Here is a 22,806-nt window from a genome sequence, read left to right as displayed (position 1 = left end):
AAAATAATGTGTTATTTGAACTTTGAATATTCACCATTATTAAAAGCCTATATATTTGGAAGAAAGAGGTTATTTTGTGTAATAATGTTCTTTTATACAGCTTTTATGTATAATTCTTTAGTTAATTAAGTAGAACTATTAATGTTTTTAAGCATATCTTCTAAAGTTTGTTGAAATGATAGTCATCTTTTTTATTCTCTGAAACTGTTATTTGACTTAATACTTTTATAACTAAATATGCAGAAGAAAGAAATTTGAGGGGAATTACATCAGTTTTTTAATATAGTTTTCTTTTTTTTTGAGACGGAGTCTCGCTCTGTCGCCCGGGCTGGAGTGCAGAGGCCGCATCTCAGCTCACTGCAAGCTCTGCCTCCCGGGTTTTACGCCATTCTCCTGCCTCAGCCTCCCGAGTAGCTGGGACCACAGGTGCCCGCCACCTCGCCCGGCTAGTTTTTTGGAATTTTTAGTAGAGACAGGGTTTCACCGTGTTAGCCAGGATGGTCTGGATCTCCTGACCTCGTGATCCGCCCGTCTCGGCCTCCCAAAGTGCTGGGATTACAGGCTTGAGCCACCGCGCCCGGCCTTATATTTTTCATTTGGTATGAATTGCATTTTATTCTTTAGTTTCGTATACATCATAATTTCTAACCTAACCAGAAAACCAAGACTTTTTTCAGTCCAAACTTAACTAGGTGTGTGTTATTCTGCTTATTTTTCTTGCCGTAATAAATCACTGTTAATTCTGTGAGCGGTCTAGAATAACAGTGGAAAGCTATCATTGCTGCTGAAAATAATCAGGGGTTTTTACATTAAGAGTGTATTTTTAGTTTTCTAAAAGTTTACAATTAATTTCTGTGATAGACTTCCCCCCCCCCCCCGTATAAAAATACTTCACTGTGGGAAGAATTTTTTCCTGAGTGATGAAATGATTGAAATCTTTATGGTATCCTTGGGAATAGAAAACAATGATTTCTGAGCAACCTAGGAAGAGTTGTTGGTTACACTAAAGAATATTCATGGATTTTATGAGAAGGCTATGGTGATCTGTGTAAAACTTAAGAAAATCATGACTGTTTTAGCAGAAATAACAATTTATTTCTTAAAAGCAAACCTATTTTAACTGCTTATACATAATTTTTTCTGTTTGGGGCTGGAAAAAGGATATATTATTTAACATACAAAAAGCTCATATAAGATTATAACTTAAGAAATAGCAAGTCTTTCATGTGCTTCTAACATTGTGAACATTAACATGTAATGTTTTTATTTTCTTGTTAAGCTAACACGTTTACAACTTTTTTTAAGGCAAATCCTCCTCCAGTCCTGGTCAACACAGAGAGCTTGGAAACACCAACTTATGTAAGTTCCGTTTCCTCACCACGTTTAAGTAATTCTGCCTTTCCTGTTCCGTTTTTCATACAAATACGAAGACCATGGCATTTTCTCTAATACATTTCTCTTAAGATGTCCTACCACTATACTATAGCTGTAATAGCTATAGTAAATGAAATAATATGTCCTCCTTTGTTTTTTTTTTTTCTTATGTAAAGCAGAAATTTTTAAATAGAAATTTATAGTTTAATTTTGAAATTATGATGGCTAACTTTCACAAAAGGTTGTCTCTAACCATTGGTCACTTACACAGCACCATATATTTAAATCATTTTAGAAGTCTAATTGAATGACTGGATTTTTAGTAACCAGGTTTTTTTGTGCATTCAGATATACTAAAATAATTAGTTATAACTTTGTCGTTTTAAATTGATCAGGGACGAAAGCCTACTTGTCGCGTAATTTTATTATATGAAAGGTCCAGAATAGATAAATCCATACTTACCGAAAGTAGATTAGCAGTTGCCAGGTGGTGGGTGTAGGCAGAATGGGGAGTGACTGCTAATAGATACAGTTTGTTTATGTGGCAATAAGGATGTTCTGGAATTAGAAAGTAATGATGATGGCACAACTCCGTGAATAAACTAGAAACCACTGAATTGCATACTTTAAAAATGTAGATTTTATGGTATGTGAATATCTCAACATAATTTGTTAAGGTAAAAAAGTAGAAAAAGGTGAATAATAACAAATGCAAATTAAAACAGTTAATACATTTTAAACATTATGTTACCAAAAGATCAAAAAGTTTATCAGTACATTCTGCTGGTGAGAGTATGGGGTAAAAATATACTGATACATTTCTGTTGAAGTATAAGTGGATGAAACTTTAGAAAATGCAATTTCACGATAATGATTGAGTCTAAAAATCAATGCTTTTTAAAATATTTTTTCTTTTGTAACTTTTTGTATTGTACCTGAGAAGCCATTGCATAATCCAACATCATAAAGACTTATACTTAAGTTTTCTTCTAAGAGTTTTATGGTTTTGATTTTACATTTTGGTCTTTGATTCATTTTGAGTTGTAATGTGAAGTAGAAGTCCAACTTCTTTCTTTTGTGTGTGGATAGCATCACTGTTGAAAAGACTCTTCTTTCCACATTGAATGGCCTTGGCAACCATATAGAGAATCCGTTAACTGTAAATATATGGGTGTATTTTTGTAATTCCTTTCAATAATGTTTTGCAGTTTTCTGTGTACAAATCTTGGAGTTCTTTTGTTAAATTTATTTGTAAGTATTCTCTCGCTCCTCTCCCTTTTTTTTTTTTTTTTTGAGACAGAGTTTCACTCTGTCACCCAGGCTGGAGTGTTGTTGGGACAATCTCAGCTCACTGCAGCCTCCACCTCCCAAGCTCAAGATGATCCTCCCACCTCAGCCTCCCAAGTAGTTGGGAACACAGACACGTGCCACCACAATTTTTTTTTGTATTTTAGGTAGAGATAGGGTTTTACCATGTTGCCCAGGTTGATCTCGAACTCCTGAGCTCAAGTCATCCAACCTGCCTCAGCCTCCCAAAGTGCTGGGATTACAGGGGTGAGCCATGCCCAGCGAGTATTTTATTCTTTTGATGCTGTTATGAATGGAATTGTTTTGTTTATTTTTGGAATTTTTATTGCTAGCATTTGGAAATACAGTTGCCTTTTAGGTGTTTATCTTTGATCCCACAACCTTGCTGAACTCATTTGTTACCTCTAGTAGTTATGTAGTTTGAATTTTCTATATACAGGATCATGTCATTGGCAAATAGAGATAGTTTATCTCTGGATGCCTTTTATTTCTTTTTTCTTTTTTTAATTTTAAAGGATGGGAAACTTCAGGATTTTATTTTTTGTTTTTTGGATTTTTGTTTTTATTATTTCAGTAGGTTTTAGGGAGCAGGTGGTGTTTGGTTACATGAATAAGTTAGTGATGATTTCTGAGATTTTGGTGCACCCATCATCCGAGCAGTGTATACTATACCCAGTGTGTAGTCTTTTATCCCTCACCCTGCTCCCATGCTTTCCCCTGAGTCCCCAGATGCCAGTGTATCATTCTTACGCCTTTGCATCCTCATAGCTTAGCTCCCACTTACGAGTGAGAACATACTATGTTTGGTTTTCCATTCCCGAGTTTTTTCACTTAGAATAATAATTTCCAGTTCCATTCAGGTTGCCGCAAATGCCATTATTTCATTCCTTTTTATGGCTGAGTAGTATTCCGTGGTGTGTGTGTGTGTACACACCATATTTTTTTTATCCACTCATTGAAAAATGGGCATTTGGGCTGGTTCCATAATTTTGCAATTGTGAATTGCACTACTATCAACATGCACATGCAAGTGTCTTTTTTATATAATGACTTCTTTTCCTCTGTGTAGATATCTAGTGGTAGAATTGCTGGATCAAACGATTGATCTACTTGTAGTTCTTTAAGGAATCTCTGTACTGTTTTCCATAATGGTTGTACTAGTTTACGTTCCCATCAACAGTGTAAAAGTGTCCCTGTGGATTCTGGATATTAATCCTTTGTCAGAAGTATAGATTGTGAAGATTTTCTCCCACTCCGTAGGTTGTCTGTTAAGTCTGCTGATTATTTGTTTTGCTGTGCAGAAGCTTCTTAGTTTAATTAAGTCCTGTCTGTGTATCTTTGTTTTTGTTGGATTTGCTTTTGGGTTTCTTGGTCATGAAGTCTTCGCCTAAGCCAATGTTTAGAAGGGTTTTCTGATGTTATCTTCTACAATTTTAATGGTTTCAAGTCTTAGATTTAAGTCTTTGATCCATTTTGAGTTGATTTTTTTGTAAGGTGAGAGATGAGGATCCAGTTTCATTCTCCACATGTGGCTTGCCAATTATCCCAGCACCATTTGTCGAATAGGGTGTCCTCTCCCCACTTTGTTTTTGTTTGCTTTGTCGAAAATCAGTTGGCTATAAGTATTTGGCTTTCTTTCTGGGTATTCTATTCTGCTTCATTCTATGTATCCATTTTTATACCAGTACCATGCTGTTTTGGTGACTATGGCCTCATAGTATAGTTTGGAGCCAGGTAATGTGGTGCCTCCAGATTTGTTCCCTTTGCTCAGTCTTACTTTGGCTTTTTTGGTTCCATATGAATTTTAAGAATGTTTTTTCTAGTTCTGTGAAGAATTATGGTGGTATTTTGGTGGGAATTGCATTGAATTTGTAGATTACTTTTGGCAGTATAGTCATTTTCACAATATTGATTCTACCCGTCCATGAGCATGGGATTTGCTTCCATTTGTTTATGTTGTCTGTGATTTCTTTCAGTAGTGTTTTGTAGTTTTCTTTGTAGAGGTATTTCACCTCCTTGGTTAGGTATATTCCTAAGTATTTTATTTTCCTTTAGCTATTGTAAGAAGGGTTGAGTAATTTTTGTTTTTATTTTGTTTTATGTATTTATTTTTTTGAGACAGTGTCTCACTCTGTTGCCCAGACTGGAGTACAGTAGCACAACAGCTTACTGCAACCTTCGCCTCCTGGATTCAAGTGCTTCTCCTGTCTCAGCCCCCACCCCCTGGCCCCTGCCCCGAGTAGCTGGGATTACAGGCATGCACCACCACACCCAGCTAATTTTTGTGTTTTTAGTAAAGACAGGGTTTCGCCATGTTGGTCAGGCTGGTCTCGAACTTCCGACCTCCGGTGATCCACCCGCCTCGGCCTCCCAAAGTGCTGGGATTACAGGCTTGAGCCACCGCGCCCGGCCTTATATTTTTCATTTGGTATGAATTGCATTTTATTCTTTAGTTTCGTATACATCATAATTTCTAACCTAACCAGAAAACCAAGACTTTTTTCAGTCCAAACTTAACTAGGTGTGTGTTATTCTGCTTATTTTTCTTGCCGTAATAAATCACTGTTAATTCTGTGAGCGGTCTAGAATAACAGTGGAAAGCTATCATTGCTGCTGAAAATAATCAGGGGTTTTTACATTAAGAGTGTATTTTTAGTTTTCTAAAAGTTTACAATTAATTTCTGTGATAGACTTCCCCCCCCCCCCCGTATAAAAATACTTCACTGTGGGAAGAATTTTTTCCTGAGTGATGAAATGATTGAAATCTTTATGGTATCCTTGGGAATAGAAAACAATGATTTCTGAGCAACCTAGGAAGAGTTGTTGGTTACACTAAAGAATATTCATGGATTTTATGAGAAGGCTATGGTGATCTGTGTAAAACTTAAGAAAATCATGACTGTTTTAGCAGAAATAACAATTTATTTCTTAAAAGCAAACCTATTTTAACTGCTTATACATAATTTTTTCTGTTTGGGGCTGGAAAAAGGATATATTATTTAACATACAAAAAGCTCATATAAGATTATAACTTAAGAAATAGCAAGTCTTTCATGTGCTTCTAACATTGTGAACATTAACATGTAATGTTTTTATTTTCTTGTTAAGCTAACACGTTTACAACTTTTTTTAAGGCAAATCCTCCTCCAGTCCTGGTCAACACAGAGAGCTTGGAAACACCAACTTATGTAAGTTCCGTTTCCTCACCACGTTTAAGTAATTCTGCCTTTCCTGTTCCGTTTTTCATACAAATACGAAGACCATGGCATTTTCTCTAATACATTTCTCTTAAGATGTCCTACCACTATACTATAGCTGTAATAGCTATAGTAAATGAAATAATATGTCCTCCTTTGTTTTTTTTTTTTCTTATGTAAAGCAGAAATTTTTAAATAGAAATTTATAGTTTAATTTTGAAATTATGATGGCTAACTTTCACAAAAGGTTGTCTCTAACCATTGGTCACTTACACAGCACCATATATTTAAATCATTTTAGAAGTCTAATTGAATGACTGGATTTTTAGTAACCAGGTTTTTTTGTGCATTCAGATATACTAAAATAATTAGTTATAACTTTGTCGTTTTAAATTGATCAGGGACGAAAGCCTACTTGTCGCGTAATTTTATTATATGAAAGGTCCAGAATAGATAAATCCATACTTACCGAAAGTAGATTAGCAGTTGCCAGGTGGTGGGTGTAGGCAGAATGGGGAGTGACTGCTAATAGATACAGTTTGTTTATGTGGCAATAAGGATGTTCTGGAATTAGAAAGTAATGATGATGGCACAACTCCGTGAATAAACTAGAAACCACTGAATTGCATACTTTAAAAATGTAGATTTTATGGTATGTGAATATCTCAACATAATTTGTTAAGGTAAAAAAGTAGAAAAAGGTGAATAATAACAAATGCAAATTAAAACAGTTAATACATTTTAAACATTATGTTACCAAAAGATCAAAAAGTTTATCAGTACATTCTGCTGGTGAGAGTATGGGGTAAAAATATACTGATACATTTCTGTTGAAGTATAAGTGGATGAAACTTTAGAAAATGCAATTTCACGATAATGATTGAGTCTAAAAATCAATGCTTTTTAAAATATTTTTTCTTTTGTAACTTTTTGTATTGTACCTGAGAAGCCATTGCATAATCCAACATCATAAAGACTTATACTTAAGTTTTCTTCTAAGAGTTTTATGGTTTTGATTTTACATTTTGGTCTTTGATTCATTTTGAGTTGTAATGTGAAGTAGAAGTCCAACTTCTTTCTTTTGTGTGTGGATAGCATCACTGTTGAAAAGACTCTTCTTTCCACATTGAATGGCCTTGGCAACCATATAGAGAATCCGTTAACTGTAAATATATGGGTGTATTTTTGTAATTCCTTTCAATAATGTTTTGCAGTTTTCTGTGTACAAATCTTGGAGTTCTTTTGTTAAATTTATTTGTAAGTATTCTCTCGCTCCTCTCCCTTTTTTTTTTTTTTTTTGAGACAGAGTTTCACTCTGTCACCCAGGCTGGAGTGTTGTTGGGACAATCTCAGCTCACTGCAGCCTCCACCTCCCAAGCTCAAGATGATCCTCCCACCTCAGCCTCCCAAGTAGTTGGGAACACAGACACGTGCCACCACAATTTTTTTTTGTATTTTAGGTAGAGATAGGGTTTTACCATGTTGCCCAGGTTGATCTCGAACTCCTGAGCTCAAGTCATCCAACCTGCCTCAGCCTCCCAAAGTGCTGGGATTACAGGGGTGAGCCATGCCCAGCGAGTATTTTATTCTTTTGATGCTGTTATGAATGGAATTGTTTTGTTTATTTTTGGAATTTTTATTGCTAGCATTTGGAAATACAGTTGCCTTTTAGGTGTTTATCTTTGATCCCACAACCTTGCTGAACTCATTTGTTACCTCTAGTAGTTATGTAGTTTGAATTTTCTATATACAGGATCATGTCATTGGCAAATAGAGATAGTTTATCTCTGGATGCCTTTTATTTCTTTTTTCTTTTTTTAATTTTAAAGGATGGGAAACTTCAGGATTTTATTTTTTGTTTTTTGGATTTTTGTTTTTATTATTTCAGTAGGTTTTAGGGAGCAGGTGGTGTTTGGTTACATGAATAAGTTAGTGATGATTTCTGAGATTTTGGTGCACCCATCATCCGAGCAGTGTATACTATACCCAGTGTGTAGTCTTTTATCCCTCACCCTGCTCCCATGCTTTCCCCTGAGTCCCCAGATGCCAGTGTATCATTCTTACGCCTTTGCATCCTCATAGCTTAGCTCCCACTTACGAGTGAGAACATACTATGTTTGGTTTTCCATTCCCGAGTTTTTTCACTTAGAATAATAATTTCCAGTTCCATTCAGGTTGCCGCAAATGCCATTATTTCATTCCTTTTTATGGCTGAGTAGTATTCCGTGGTGTGTGTGTGTGTACACACCATATTTTTTTTATCCACTCATTGAAAAATGGGCATTTGGGCTGGTTCCATAATTTTGCAATTGTGAATTGCACTACTATCAACATGCACATGCAAGTGTCTTTTTTATATAATGACTTCTTTTCCTCTGTGTAGATATCTAGTGGTAGAATTGCTGGATCAAACGATTGATCTACTTGTAGTTCTTTAAGGAATCTCTGTACTGTTTTCCATAATGGTTGTACTAGTTTACGTTCCCATCAACAGTGTAAAAGTGTCCCTGTGGATTCTGGATATTAATCCTTTGTCAGAAGTATAGATTGTGAAGATTTTCTCCCACTCCGTAGGTTGTCTGTTAAGTCTGCTGATTATTTGTTTTGCTGTGCAGAAGCTTCTTAGTTTAATTAAGTCCTGTCTGTGTATCTTTGTTTTTGTTGGATTTGCTTTTGGGTTTCTTGGTCATGAAGTCTTCGCCTAAGCCAATGTTTAGAAGGGTTTTCTGATGTTATCTTCTACAATTTTAATGGTTTCAAGTCTTAGATTTAAGTCTTTGATCCATTTTGAGTTGATTTTTTTGTAAGGTGAGAGATGAGGATCCAGTTTCATTCTCCACATGTGGCTTGCCAATTATCCCAGCACCATTTGTCGAATAGGGTGTCCTCTCCCCACTTTGTTTTTGTTTGCTTTGTCGAAAATCAGTTGGCTATAAGTATTTGGCTTTCTTTCTGGGTATTCTATTCTGCTTCATTCTATGTATCCATTTTTATACCAGTACCATGCTGTTTTGGTGACTATGGCCTCATAGTATAGTTTGGAGCCAGGTAATGTGGTGCCTCCAGATTTGTTCCCTTTGCTCAGTCTTACTTTGGCTTTTTTGGTTCCATATGAATTTTAAGAATGTTTTTTCTAGTTCTGTGAAGAATTATGGTGGTATTTTGGTGGGAATTGCATTGAATTTGTAGATTACTTTTGGCAGTATAGTCATTTTCACAATATTGATTCTACCCGTCCATGAGCATGGGATTTGCTTCCATTTGTTTATGTTGTCTGTGATTTCTTTCAGTAGTGTTTTGTAGTTTTCTTTGTAGAGGTATTTCACCTCCTTGGTTAGGTATATTCCTAAGTATTTTATTTTCCTTTAGCTATTGTAAGAAGGGTTGAGTAATTTTTGTTTTTATTTTGTTTTATGTATTTATTTTTTTGAGACAGTGTCTCACTCTGTTGCCCAGACTGGAGTACAGTAGCACAACAGCTTACTGCAACCTTCGCCTCCTGGATTCAAGTGCTTCTCCTGTCTCAGCCCCCACCCCCTGGCCCCTGCCCCGAGTAGCTGGGATTACAGGCATGCACCACCACACCCAGCTAATTTTTGTGTTTTTAGTAAAGACAGGGTTTCGCCATGTTGGTCAGGCTGGTCTCGAACTTCCGACCTCCGGTGATCCACCCGCCTCGGCCTCCCAGAGTGCTGGGATTACAGGTGTGGGCCACCGTGCCCAGCCTAGGGTTGAGTTCTTGATTTGTTTCTCAGTTTGGTCACTGTTGGTATATAGCAGAGGTACTGATTTGTGCACGTTAATTTTGTATCCTGAAACTTTGCTGAATTCACTTACCAGTTCTAGGAGGTTTTTGGATGAGTCTTTAGGGTTTTCTAGGTATATGATTATATCAGCAGCAAACAGCAATCTTGTGTCTTCCTCTGTACCAATTTGGGTGCCCTTCTTTCTTTCTCTCTCTCGTCTGATTGCTCTGGCTAGGACTTCCGGTACTATGTTGAGTAGAAGTGGTGAAAGTGGGCATCCTTGTCTTTTTCCACTTCTCAGGGGGAATGCTTTTAACTTCTCCCCATTCAATATAATGTTGGCTGTGGGTTTGTCGTAGGTGGCTTTTATTATCTTAAGGTTTGTCCCTTCTGTGCTGATTTTGCTGAGGGTTTTAATTATAAAGCGATGCTGGATTTTGTCAAATACTTTTTCTGCATCTATTGAGATGATCGTGTGATTTTTGTTTTTAAATCTGTTTATGTGGTATATCACATTTATTGACTTAGGTATGTTAAACCATCCCTGCATCCCTGGTATGAAACCCACTTGATCATGGTGGATTCTCTTGATATGCGGTTGAGGATTTTTGCATCTGTGTTAATTGGGGATATGTGTCTGTAGTTTTCTTTTTTTGTTAGATCATTCCCTGGTTTTGGTATTAGTGTTACACTGGCTTCATAGAATGATTTAGGGAGGATTCCCTTTTTCTCTGTCTTTTTGAATATTGTCAATAGGATTGGTACCATTTCTTCTTTGAATGTCTGACAGAATTCAGCTGTGCATCTGTCTTGTGCTGGACTTTTTTGTTCATTGGCAATTTCTTAATTACCATTTCAATCTTACTGCTTGTTATTGGTCTGTCCAGAGTTTCTATTTCTTCCTGGTTTAATATAGGAAGGTTGTATATTTCCAGGAATTTATCCGTCTCAAGGTTTTCTAGTTTATGCATATAAAGGTGTTCATAGTAGCTTTGAATAATCTTTCGTATTTCTGTGGCATTGGTTTTATTATCTCCTATTTCATTGTTCATTCAGCTTGTTTGGATCTTTTACTTTGAGATGGAGTCTCACTCTGTCACTCAGGCTGTGGCACAGTCTCGGGTCACTGCCACCTCTACCTCCTGGGTTCAGGCAATGCTTCTGCCTCAGTCACCCGAGTAGCTGGGATTACAGGTGCACGCCACCACACCCAGCTAATTTTTGTATTTTTAGTAGAAATGGGGTTTCACCATGTTGGCCAGACTGATCTCGAACTCCTGACCTCAGGTGATCCACCCACCTCAGCTTCCCAAAGTGCTGGGATTACAGGCGTGAGCCACCACGCCGGCCATTTGGATCATCTCTCTTCTTTTCGTGGTTAATCTCGCTAATGGTCTGTCAATTTTATGTACCTTTTCAAAGATCTAGCTTTTTGTTTTATTTGTCTTTTGTATCGTTTGTTTGTTTCAATTTCATTTAGTTCTGCTCTGATCTCCGTTATTTCTTTTCTTCTGCTGGGTTCGGGTTTGGATTGTTTGTGTTTCTCCAGTTCCTTTGGTTGTAACCTTAGATTGTCTCTTTGTGCTCTTTCAGACTTTCTGATGTAGGCATTTAATGCTATGAACTTTACTCTTAGCACTACTTTTGCTGTATCCCAGAGGTTTTGATAGGTTGTGTCACTGTTATCATCCAGTTCAAAGAATCTTAATTTCCATCTTGATTTCATTGCTGACCGAACAGTCCTTCAGTAGCAGGTTGTTTAATTTCCATGTATTTACGTAGTTTCGAGGATTTCTTTGGAGTTGGTTTTCAGTTTTATTCCACTGTGGTCAGACAGTACAGTTGATATAGTTTTGATTTTTCTTAAATTTACCGAGATTTGTTTTGCAGCTTCTCGTATAGTCTGTCTTGGAGAATGTTCCATGTGCTGATGAACAGAATGTATATTCTGCAGTTGTTGGATAGAATATTCTGTAAATATCTGTTAGGTCCAGTTGTTTTAGGGTATGGTTTAAGTCCATTGTTTCTTTATTGACTTTCGGTCTTAATGACCTGTCTAGTGCTGTCAGTGGAGTATTGGAATATTCAAAGTCCCACACTATTATTGTATTGCCATCTATCTCATTTCTTAGGTCTAGTAGTAATTACGAATTTGAGGGCTCCAGTGTTAGATGCATATGTATTTAGGATCTGATCGTTGGACTAATCCTTTTATCATTATATAATGTCCTTCTTTGTCTTTTTTAACTGCTGTTGCTTTAAAGTTTGTTTTGTCTGATGAAAGAATAGCTACTACTGCTTGCTTTTGGTGTCCATTTGCATGGAGTATCTTTTTTCACCCATTTACCTTAAGTTTATTTGAGTCCTTAGGAGTTAGGTGAATCTCTTGAAGATAGCAGAAATTTGGTTGGTGAATTCTTACCCATTCTGTATCTTTTTTTTTTTTTGAGACGGAGTCTCGCACTGTCGCCCAGGCTGGAGTGCAGTGGCGTGATCTTGGCTCATTGCAAGCTCCGCCTCCTGGGTTCATGCCATTCTCCTGCCTCAGCCTCCCATGTAGCTGGGACTACAGGTGCCTGCCACAACGCCCAGCCATTCTGTGTCTTTTAAGTGGAGCAATTAGGCCATTTACCTTCAACATTAGTGCTGAGATGTGAGGTACCATTCATCGTGCTATTTGTTGCCTGAATGCCTTTGGGTTTTTTGTTGTTGTTGTTTTGTTTTATTTTGTTTTGTTTTCATTATGTTATTGTTATATAGGTCCTGTGAGATTTATGCTTTAAAGAAGTTCTGTTTTGATGTATTTCAAGGATTTGTTTCAAGATTTAGAACTCCTTTTAGCAGTTCTTACAGTGCTGGCTTGGTAGTGGCGAATTCTCTCAGCCTTTTTTTGTCTGGAAAAGTCTGTATCGTTTATAAAGCTTAGTTTTGCTGGATGCAAAATTCTTGGCTGATAATTGTTTTAAGGAAGCTAAAGATAGGACCCCAGTCACTTATCTAGCTTGTAGGGTTTCTGCTGAGAAATCTGCTGTTAATCTGGTAGATTTTCCTTTATAGGTTACCTGGTGCTTTTGCCTCATAGCTCTTAGGATTATTTCCTTTGTCTTGACTTTAAATAGACTGTGTGCCTAGGCGATGATCTTTTTGTGATGAATTTCTCAGATGTTCTTTGAGCTTCTTGTATTTGGATGTCTAGATCTTTAGCAAGGCCAGGAAAGTTTTCCTCCATTATTTTCTCAAATATGTTTTCCAAACTGTTAGGTTTCTCTTCTTCCTTGGGAACACCGATTATTCTTAGGTTTGGGTGTTTAACCTCCCAAACTTCTTGGAGGCTTTCTTCTTTTTTTTTTTTTTGAGACGGAGTCTTGCCCTGTTGCCCAGGCTGGAGTGCAGTGGCGCAATCTGGGCTCACTGCAAGCCCCGCCTCCCGGGGTCATTCTCCTCCCTCAGCCTCCTAAGTAGCTGGGACTACAGGCGCCGCCACCACGCCCGGCTAGTTTTTTGTGTATTTTTAGTAGAGACGGGGTTTCACCGTATTAGCCAGGATGGTCTCAATCTCCTGACCTCGTGATCCTCCCGTCTCGGCCTCCCAAAGTGCTGGGATTACAGGCTTGAGCCACCACACCTGGCCTCTTCATTTTTTTAATTCTTTTTCTTTGTCTTTGATGGATTGGATTAATTCAAATGCCTTGTCTTCAAGCTCTGAAGTTCTTTCTTCTGTTTGATTCTGTTGCTGAGACTTTTCAGTGCATTTTGCATTTCTCTAAGTGTGTCCTTGATTTCCAGAAGTTGTGATTGATTTTATTTATGCTGCCTATTTCACTGAAGATTTTTCTTTTCATATCCTGTGTCATGTTTTTGATTTCTTTAAATTGGACTTCACCTTTCTCTGGTGCCTCCATGATTAACTTAATATTCGACCTTCTGAATTCTTTTTCTGGCAATTCAGAGATTTTGTCTTGGTTTGGATCCATCGCTGGTGAGCTGGTGTGATCTTTTGGGGGTGTTAAAGAACCTTGTATTGTTTTATTACCAGAATTGTTTTTCTGGTTTCTTCTCATTTGAGTAGACTGTGTCAGAGGGAACTCAAGGGCTGCTGTTGAGATTCTTTTGTCCACAGGTGCTCTCTTGATGTGGTGGTCTCCCCCTTCCCCTGGGAATGGGGCTTCCTGAGCGCCAAACTCCAGTGACTGTGTTTACTCTTCTGAGTCTGCCACCCAGCAGGTCTACTAGGCTCCAGGCTGGTACTGGGGAGTGTCTGCAAAGAGTCCTGTGATGTGATCCATCATCAGGTCTTTCAGTCATGGATACCAGCACCTGCTCTGGTGGAGGGAGCAGGGGAATGAGGTGGACTCTCTGAGGGTCTGTGGTTGTATTTTTGTTTGGTGCGCTGGTTTTGTGTTGGTTGTCCTCCAGCCAGGAGGTGGCACTGTCAAGAGTGCATCAGCTGCAGTACTGTAGGGAGGATCCAAACTTGCCATAGGGACACCTGGTTAAGTTTTCAGGCTTCTCAGGCAGTGGGCAGGGCCATAGAACTCCCAAGAGATTGTGACCTTTGTCTTTGGCTACCAGGACTGGTATAGAAAGACCACCAGGGGGCAGGGATACCAGGACTGGTAGAGAAAGACCACCAGGTTGGAACAGGGATAAACGTATCTGAGCTCAGACTCTTCTTGGATGGGGCTTGCTGCAGCTGCTGTGGGGGATAGGGGATGTGGTTCCCAGGACAATGGAGTTTCGTTACCAGGGGGATTGTGGCTGCCTTTTATGGCTGCCTCTGCTGAGACATGCAGGTCACCAGGGAAATGGGGGAAAGCTGGTAGTCACAGGCCTCACCTTGCTCCCGCACAGCCCACAGCCCTAAGGGCCTGTCTCACTCCCACCGTGCCCCCTCAACAGCACCAAGTCTATTTCCTGGCGGCAGGTGACCAGGGCTGAGCACTTACCCCAGACCATGAGCCTACACGCCAAGAAAGCAAGGAGACTCACAGCTTTTCAGTGTCTCAAGGAGCCTGCAGTGGCGATCTAGTGCCTTCAGAGGCTCTGTGGATTCTCTTGGCTTTTCTGGTATGTTCCTGCAGTAGTTCCTGGAGCAAAAGTTCACAATGTGAGTGTCCACAACTGCTCTGTCCATCCAAGCAGGAGCTGCAAGCTAATCCTGCCCCCATCTGTCATCTTTATCCTTCACCAACTTCTGGATGCGTTTTCTCTTTCTTGCCTGTAATTCCCCTGGCTAACACCTCTATTACCGTATTTAATGGAAGTAGCGAAAGCAAGCATCCTTGTTGTGTTCCTGATTATTAAGGGAAAGCTTTCAGTGTTTTGCCATTGTGATATATTATGTGCAATTTTAAGTATTCATTGATACTATAATTTCATTGGCTTTGGTTTTGATTCTCCATCCTGTTCTATCCTTAAGTAGTAAAAACATCGAAAGAAGGCAAAATTACACACAAATTTAAGTTCTTACTGGATCCAGTAAAGAGCAGGAAATGAAGTAATCTGTTAAAAAAGTGCCAATCTATTCCCATATCTTTATTTTCCTTGAGACAAAACATGAAGACTGAAGTTAGAAAAATTCACTCCATTGAACTTTGGTAGGTTTATTACATAATAAAAGCTTCAGTTTTTCCACATATAATATAATTTATAGCTACAATATTTTTTAAGTGACCTAAATTCATTATTTAGGAAACACTTTTAAGTAAGCTCTTTGAGGGCTATTATTTCATATTTGGTTATGTTAATTTTTCATTAGAAAGTACATCTTCTTTTTCCAGTACATTTTTAGTTTTAGAGTTTTGCCTTGTGATGGTATAGGCTTTGAGGGTTTTAGATAAGAATCTTGCTCTGTTGCCCAGGCTGGAGTATAGTGGCTCGATCTTGGCTCACTGCAACCTCCACCTTTGGAGTTCAAATGATTCCCATGCTTCAGCCTCCTGAGTAGCTGAGATTACAAGCCATGCACCACCATACCCAGCCAATTTTTTCTATTTTTAGTAGAGATGGGGTTCCACTGTGTTGGCCAGGCTGGTCTCAAACTCCTGGCCTCAAGTGATCCACACACCTCAGCCTCCCAAACTGCTGGAATTACAGGCGTGAGCCACTGCATCCAACCAGCTTTGAGGTTTTTAATTGCCTGTGATTACACATTATTATTAACCATGAGTCATATAAATATTGATAAAATGTTGGATTTTGATATATTACTCTGTAGTTAGAAAAGTATTATTGAATTGAACCTAAACATAAGGAATTAGTAAATTAGGCTTCTTTTTTATCTTTCCTTGGACAAGTCTTATAACTTTAATGTAATAGGATTTGTCCTGTTTGGATATATTAGTGTTAAAATGATTAGAAACTTAAAATTCTTGGGCCAGTAAAGGACTGAGAATATCTGTCATAAATTTTTCTCTACTTCATTATGACCTATATGTACGTATAAATAAAGGCTAAAGTTGTAAAGGCTATACAGAAGCCTTTAATTATACTAAAAAGATAAACTCGTACAATTTAAAAGTTAAACAGTAAATGTTATTTTATTATACCAGCAACAACCAGTTGGAAATGTGAATCCATTAACTGTATTAATAAAAATGTGAAATATCTATCAATCAGCTAAAAATGAAATACATAGTGTGTAGTAAGAAAACCGTGAAACTTTACTGAGTGGCATGAAAGAGTACTTAAGTGGAGAACAGTTCATGGTCCTGAGCAGGAAAATAATGTAAAGATCTTCATTTTCCCCAGACTAATCTGTAAGTTTGGTGTCATACCAATCACAGCCCCCAAAAATGGATGTGGGGGTGGGGGAGAGGTGGGAGGGGTAGGAGAGGGAGAGGAGGGAGAAAGCAAAAGAAAGAGACTGTATGCTTGAGTTTTGAGAGCACAAAGATGGGCTTAACGGAATGATTGGGCTGGAGCTGTGCCATCCAGTAAAGTAGCCACGAGACCCATGTTGCTGTTTAAATTGATTAAAATTTAACAATTCTGTGTGTGTGTGTGTGTGTAAGACAGAGTTTCGCTTTTGTTGCCCAGGTTGGAGTGCAGTGGTGCCATCTCAGCTCATTGCAACCTTTGTCTTCCGGGTTCAAGTGATTCTCCTGCCTTAGCCTCCTGAATAGCTGGGATGACAGGCACTCGCCACCACACCCATCTAATTTTTGTATTCTTGGTAGAAACGAAATTTCGCCATGTTGGCCAGGCTGGTCTCAAACTCCTAACCTCAGGTGATCTGCCTGTCTCAGCCTCCCAAAGTGCTGGGATTACAGGCATGAGCCACTGCACCCAGCCAAAATTTAATAAAATTTAAAATTTAAATTTCATTCTGTTAATGTGGTATATCACATTTGTTGATATTCATTTGTTGAACCATCATTACCTCCCCGGGTTAAATCTCACTTGATTATGGTGAATGATCCTTTTAATGTGCTTTGAATTGCTAGTATTTTGTTGAGGATTTTTAAATCTATGTTTATCAGTTATATCAGCCAGAAATATTCTTTTCTTATAGTATTCTTGTCTGGCTTTGGTATCAGGGCAATTCTGGCCTTGTAAAATGAATTTGAGAAGCGTTTGGTATTTCCTATTCAGTTTCTGGGGAGAGTTTGAGAAGGATTGATATTCTTCTTTAAATGTTTGGTAGAATTCAGTCATGAACCCATCCCACTGTGGGCTTTTCTTTGATAGAAGATCTTAGATTACTGATAATCAGACTAGTAATGTTCTATTCAGAATTTCTGTTTTTTCATAATTCAGTCTAAGCAGTTTTATATTTCTAGAAAATTGTCTTCCTTCTTGGTTATCCAGTTTGTTGGCATATAGTTGTTCATAGTAGTTTCTTATGATCTTTTGTGTTTCTGTGGTAACAGTTTTAATGTCTCCTTTTCATTGCATGCCATTTACAATAGCACCAGAAAATATAAAATAAAATGCATAGGAATAAATTTAGCCAAAGGTAAAATATCTGTACAGTGAAAACTATAAAACATTGATGAATAAAATTGAAGAAAACACAGATAAATGGAAAGATACCCCATTTCATGGTTGTGAGGTTAATATTGTTGAAACGGTCAAACCACCCAAAACGATCTATAGATTCAGTGTAGTCCCTTTCAAGATTTCAGTGATAGTTTTCGTAAAAGTAGAAAATATGCTTCTAAAATTCAAATGGAACCACAAAAGACCCCAAATAGCGAAAGCAATCTTGAATAAAAAGAACAAAGTTTTAAGGCATCATACTGCCTGACCTCAGAATCTGCCGCAGAGCCGTAGTAATAAAAACAGCATGGTACTGGCACAAAAACAGACCCGTGCAATGAAGTAGAATTGAGAGCTCAGAAATTAATCTACACATTTATGGTAAACTAAACTGATCTTCAACAAAAATGGCAAGGGCACATATTGGGGAAAGGACAGTTTCTTCAATATATGGTATTACAGTACCTGGCTATCCACGTGCAGAAGAATGAAATTGGACCCTTATCTTGTACCATATGTAAAAATCAACTTGAAATGGATTTCAGGGTTTAAATGTTAACTGACTTTGTAAAACTACTGAAAGAAAACATCGGGGAAAAGCAGTGGGGCATGGAGGCTCACGCCTGTAATCCCAGCACTTTGGGAGGCCGAGGTGGGCGGATCAGCTGAAGTGAGGGGTTCGAGACCAGCCTGGCCAATATGGTGAAACCCTGTCTCTACTAAAAATACAAAAATTAGCCAAGCATGGCAGCGTGCACCTGTGATCTCAGCTACTTGGGAGGCTGAGGCAGGAGAATCGCTTGAACCCAGGAGGTGGAGTTTGTGGTGAGCCCAGATCACACTGCTGCACTCCAGCCTGGATGACAGGGTGAGACTCCATCTCAAAAAAAAAAAAAAAAAAAGAAAGGAAGGAAACATAAGGGAAAAGCTTCTTAACATTGGACTGAGCAGATATTTTGAAACCCAGAAGCATAGGCAGTGAAAACAAAATAAGCAAATGGGATTGCAGCAAGCTTCTGCCCAGCAAAAGCAACAATCAACAGAGTGAAGAGAGAGCCTACAGAATGGGAGAAAATATTTGTGAACTCTAAGTCTGACAAGGGGTTAATAAAAAATTTATAAGGAACTCAAATCAATAGCAAGAAAACATTGTCAGGCCTGGTGGCTTATGCCCATTATCCCAGCCCTTGGGAGGCCAAAGTGGGAGGATCACTTGATCTCAGGAGTTTGAGACCAGCGTGGGCAATGTAATGAGACCTTGTCTCCAGAAAAAAATTTTAAAAATTAACCACGCGCCATGGCACATGCCCGTAGTCCTAGCTACTCACAAGGCCAAGGTGGAAGGATTGCTTGAGCCCAGGAGTTAAAGGCTGCAGTCAGCTGTGATCACACCACTGCACTCCAGGCTGGGCAACAAAGTTAAAAATATAAATAAATAGCAAGAAAACAAATAACCCATTTTTAAAAATGGACAGAGGATCTGAAAGGACATTACATACACACAAAAAGACCAAATGTCCAGCAAGTATATTTAAAAATGCTTAACATCACCAATCATCAGGAAAATGCATATTAAAACCACAGTGAGATACCACTTCACACCCATTAGGATGGCTGTTATAAAAAAGATAAGTCTTGGCAATGGTATAGAGAACAGGGAACCTTTCTATACTGTTGGTAGGAATGTAAATTAGTACAGCCATTGTGGAAAACAGTGTGGCGGTTCTTCAGAAATTAAAAATAGAACTACCATGTGATCAGCAATCCTACTTCTGAGTACATATCCAAAGGAAAGAAAATCAATACGTAGAGAGATACCTGACTCCAGTGTTCATTGCAGCATTAGTCACAGTTGCCAAGATACGGAAACAACCTAAGTGTCTGTTGACACATGAAGCAGGTGAAGAAAATGTGGTATATATACAGAGTGGAATACTCTTCTGCCTTCATTTGTGACAACATGGATGAACCTGGATGACATGTTAAATGAAATAAACCAGGCACAGAAAGGCAAATACTGCACCATCAAACGTTAAAAAGTCAAACTCAAAGCAGAGAGTAGAGTGGTGGTTACCTGGGGATGGTGGGGAGGGATTGAGGAAATGGTGGTCAAATGATACAAAATTTCCATTTATGAGAAGTAACTTCACAAGATGTGTTGTATAAAGTGGCAGCTAGAGTTAGTAACAGTGTATTGTACACTTGAAAATTCCTGAGAGTAGATTGTAAATTTTCTCATCACATACACACACACACACACACACACACACACACACAAATACGTTTTTGATAATATACTCTTGGCCCTTAGAAGCTTTAGTGTGAGTATGTTTAATGTTACAGAATTGTCTCGGTGTTTGAAATTATCAGAGTTCCAAACGATTGAGGATTAAGGAATAAAGTTACTGGTGGTCTGTATGGCCGCCTCATGTTTCACCTTTTTAAAAGTACTCAGTGCTACCTAAAAACCCTCCTTCTGTGCTGCTTAGAAACCTGCGTGATGAATTGGCATTAAATTAAGCACCAGGAACATTTACTGAGCTCCTACCTTGTGAGGAGACTTAGAGGTGAAAAATCTAAGATTCCTGGAGGCAGAAATCAGAATTTTACGTTAATGCCAAAAGGGCCATATGAGCACACTCATTTGGAAATGTTTTCCAAAATAAAATTTTAGATGATTTAGAAATAAACAAAGAACAAAAATGGAGCGCAGTGCAGCTAGCAGTTATGGGATTTGGCCTAATCCATATGCCAAGGAAAATTTGTAAACTTTGAGGCTTTTAAAAGCAGAATAGAGTAAGCATGAATTGAGCATTCAACTCAAAAATCTTTTTTAGAAAATCAAAGGAATAAGGAATTGTTAAAAACAAAGTAATACCATGAAATGTAATAGTTTCATCAATAACGTCAAAACTACTTTTTCAATAAAGACTGATAGATTTTTAGCAAGTCTTGAGCAAGAAACAAGATGATACAGATGACCTTTAGAATAAGAAAGGAGATATTGCAGCAAATAAAAATTTTACTCATAATAGAGGACTTCCAGTCAAGTGGGTGTGATATACACATGTGTAACCCTCCTATACTCTAGATGCACAGACATGATCAACACATCTCTTGAAGTTACTCCTCCTAAGCTGAGATAAAGAAATTTTACGTGTGTGTGTGTGTGTGACAGAGAGAGCACGGAAGCGAGCACCTGGGCAACATAGACCCCATCTCTACGAAAAACAGATAAAAATAAACTTAGCCAGGCATGGTGGCATGTGCCTGTAGTCTCAGCTAGTCAAGAGGCTAAGGCAGGAAGATCACTTGAAGACAGGAGTTTGAGGCCGCAACGAGCTATGATTATGCTAGTGCATTCCAGCCTGGGTAGCCATAGCAAACTACCCTGAAGCTTAGCGGCTTAAAAGAACAACAGTTCGTGTTTTCTCATAATGAACTGGATGACTGTGCTTTACATGGTGTGGGTTAGGGCACTGGACAAGGCTGGGAGGTCCAAACAGCCTTATTCACGTGGCTGATAGTTGGTGCTGACTGCTGATTAGAAGTGTAGCTGGAGTTCTGGGCCAAGGGTTTTGGTTCTCCATTGTTTAGATCTCCCTGTAGGCTGCTTGAGTTTTCCTCATGTTATAGCTGCTGGGTTCTAAAGAAAATACATTCCAAGCAAAGGCAAATACTACCAGGCATCAGATGACCTAGTCTCTGAAATCACACGGCATCGTTGGTGCCACATTTATTTTTAGTCAAAGCTAGTCACAGGACTTGCCTAGATCTAATGGGAGGGGATAGAGACTCCTATTGATGGTAGGGTGATTTAGTCATATTGCAAAAGAATGTCTGGAATGGAAGATGTGAGCCATCTTCAGAAGTAGAATTTACCACAGTCCCCATTTGATTTAGCTAGAGTTTTGCCCAGCCTCATATCACGAGAAATTTTAAAGCAAGGATTCAAACCCATGTTCATCTGATCCCAGGGACTTGTCTCACCAGTGGCTTTTACTGTAGGAGTTAACTTCTTTGAGCAGAGACTAGGAAATAAGTTGTAGGGAGATAAATTGTGACCAAGATACCTTGAATGGTGACTCTGATTTTGACATAAAACATGTAAATGAAATTTGTGACCGAGGAAGCACAAAAGTTCCAGCTGTCGAAGTGGAAAATTGTACGATGTGTAATAGAAAGAGCAAGTCATTCAGACTGGACGGCACGGAAGGGTTATGAAGGGGTGAAGAATGAAGGTGAGCGGTACATTGGGGTCAGTTCCTTCAAAGACGTGATTACCAAGCCCTAGAGTTTGGATATTTCTAGGAAGGGAGAGTTTTGAAAGTTTTAGAGGAAGCATGTTATGGGCTTTAAAAAGAACCAGCTGTTTAAAACACAGTGCTTTGGGCAGCGGGGAATACTAATCTAAGCAGTCAGGCAGACTGCATAGACAGTACTGCATTCCAGAGGAGGTTTAACAAGGCCTGAAGAAAGGTGTCAGAAACGAGAGTGAAGAGGCGATAATTTTCAGAAAAATTAAAGTGTTCAAATCAGGAACAGTTGGCAACTGATAGATGCGTGGAACAAGACAGAGAAGGATCAGAGGTCAAAACTATTAAAAGCTGAATGTGCCTATTCTGGATTTGAAAGTCATGATACCACGAATGTTGTCAGTTCGTTAATCACATTTGTATCCTTCCATTCCTTGAAACTCTTCCCCAGAATTATTAAAATGAAGATATTGTATTTGATTACTGTTGCATTTAACAGGTTTTCATTAATAAATCATACAAAAATTTTGTCTTGTCATTTCCGATTTGACACTCTTAAGTTTCTGAGCTGCTTTTCTTTTCCCCTGTAGGTTAATGGCACAGATGCAGATTATGAATATGAAGAAATCACACTTGAAAGGGTAAAAACTATTATCTTAATCTGTTGTTTTAAAGAGCTTTGCAATATACTGCTTTCTTTCACAAACAGAACTATTCTAAGTTCCCAGTTCATAAAATTGGCCAAGGTATTTTCAAAACATGTGTCTTTTCTTTAGTAACCTTATTTTTTTTAATAAACTTTTTATTTTAAAGTAGTTTTAGATTTACAAAGAAGCTGTAAAGATAGCCCCAAGAGTTTCCATTTACCCTGGATTCGGCCACTCTATTGTTAACATCTTATATTACTAGAGTACATTTGTTTCAACTAACACACCTATATTCATA

The 22,806-nt window shown here is 38.3% G+C and overlaps 1 protein-coding gene across 8 annotated transcripts in view; it reads left to right on the top strand.

The window, feature by feature from the left end:
- DLG1 (discs, large homolog 1 (Drosophila)) overlaps positions 1-22,806 on the top strand; it is a 291,014-nt gene that overhangs the window by 159,494 nt on the left and 108,714 nt on the right. For all 8 annotated transcript variants that reach the window (XM_011961193.1, XM_011961195.1, XM_011961194.1 and 5 more), the window contains 2 exons: positions 1,306-1,359; positions 22,452-22,502. In XM_011961193.1, coding sequence (XP_011816583.1) covers positions 1,306-1,359; positions 22,452-22,502 — 105 coding nt within the window. The remainder of the gene's footprint in view (positions 1-1,305; positions 1,360-22,451; positions 22,503-22,806) is intronic.

Source organism: Colobus angolensis, unplaced genomic scaffold, assembly GCF_000951035.1.
Source record: "Colobus angolensis palliatus isolate OR3802 unplaced genomic scaffold, Cang.pa_1.0 Scaffold54, whole genome shotgun sequence".
In the NCBI taxonomy this organism is placed as follows: domain Eukaryota; kingdom Metazoa; phylum Chordata; class Mammalia; order Primates; family Cercopithecidae; genus Colobus; species Colobus angolensis.
The sequence above is the reverse complement of the archived record's forward strand: the minus strand, read 5'-3'. Positions and strand labels throughout refer to the sequence as shown.